General features: G+C 46.8%; 1 protein-coding gene across 1 annotated transcript in view; it reads left to right on the top strand.

Moving 5' to 3' along the window:
* Window positions 1-155, top strand: part of LOC104623432 (homeobox protein GBX-2-like) — a gene marked incomplete at its 5' end in the record, with an annotated part of 525 nt that extends 370 nt beyond the window's left edge. The window contains one exon of the mRNA XM_010290518.1: window positions 5-155. Coding sequence (XP_010288820.1) covers window positions 5-155 — 151 coding nt within the window. The remainder of the gene's footprint in view (window positions 1-4) is intronic.
* Between the last annotated feature and the right edge of the window lie 851 nt (window positions 156-1006).

Here is a 1006-nt window from a genome sequence, read left to right as displayed (position 1 = left end):
GGCGGGCGAAATGGAAACGGGTCAAGGCCGGCAACGCCAACTCCAAGACAGGAGAACCCTCCCGAAACCCCAAGATCGTGGTACCCATCCCAGTGCACGTCAGCAGGTTTGCCATCAGGAGTCAGCATCAGCAGCTGGAGCAAGCCCGACCCTGATCTCTTCCCTACGCTCAGAACCGCAGATTTTTTTTTTTATTTTTTTTTTGAGGGGAAAGTTTCCAAATCGGGGGTTTCAAAGCAACCCATCTGTGAAAAGAGGAGAGAAAAAACCAAAAGAAAAAAACTAAAGAAAAAAAACCCACAACCACAAAACACAACACCCCTAAAGCCAACAAACTCCAACAAGACACGAATCCCACGCCAGCGCGCGGCAAATTCTCCGCCACGAGCGAACTTTAAAGCCAAAACTTTCTGCTTACCGGGTCAAGCGAGGGTCTGCGAAGGCAAGAGGCTTGGAAACTGTTTTTGGTTCGGAGCGGGAGTATCAAACCCTGGAAGAGACACCCAGATATTTATTATCTCGCTGCCCCCAGTTTGTACGTAACCCAGGCTGCCTCGGCTGCGACGGGGACCGCAGCTGCGGTGATCGTGGCGGTGCCGGATCCACGTCCCCCCTCGCCCAGCAAAACCCACAGCACGCCTTTAGCCATCTTTTGGGTTTTGTTTCTTATCGGGGGGGCGAAAGGTAAAAAGACGAGAGAACAAAACCGAAAGAAAACTCGAGAGTTTCATTTCATGCCTTTTTTTTTTTTTTTTTCCCCAGGTTGTTTGATTTTATTTCTGACGGCTGAGTGGCAGGCGCTGGGGGACGATTTAATTTCTTTTTTAAATATATTTTTTTCGCCTGGCTTTCTGTCGATTTGGGTTGCTGTTTAAAAGAGAGGGGGGGGCGGGAAAAGAAAAAAAAAAGGCACGATCTTCTCTATTGTGTTTTATTTATTTCAATGTAGCTTATTTCCTTCTAAGTTATGAAATTTAAAAGCAAACTAAGTCTTGTGAATAAAAAC

This window comes from Phaethon lepturus, unplaced genomic scaffold (genome assembly GCF_000687285.1).
Source record: "Phaethon lepturus isolate BGI_N335 unplaced genomic scaffold, ASM68728v1 scaffold30907, whole genome shotgun sequence".
NCBI classification, from domain to species: domain Eukaryota; kingdom Metazoa; phylum Chordata; class Aves; order Phaethontiformes; family Phaethontidae; genus Phaethon; species Phaethon lepturus.
The sequence above is the reverse complement of the archived record's forward strand: the minus strand, read 5'-3'. Positions and strand labels throughout refer to the sequence as shown.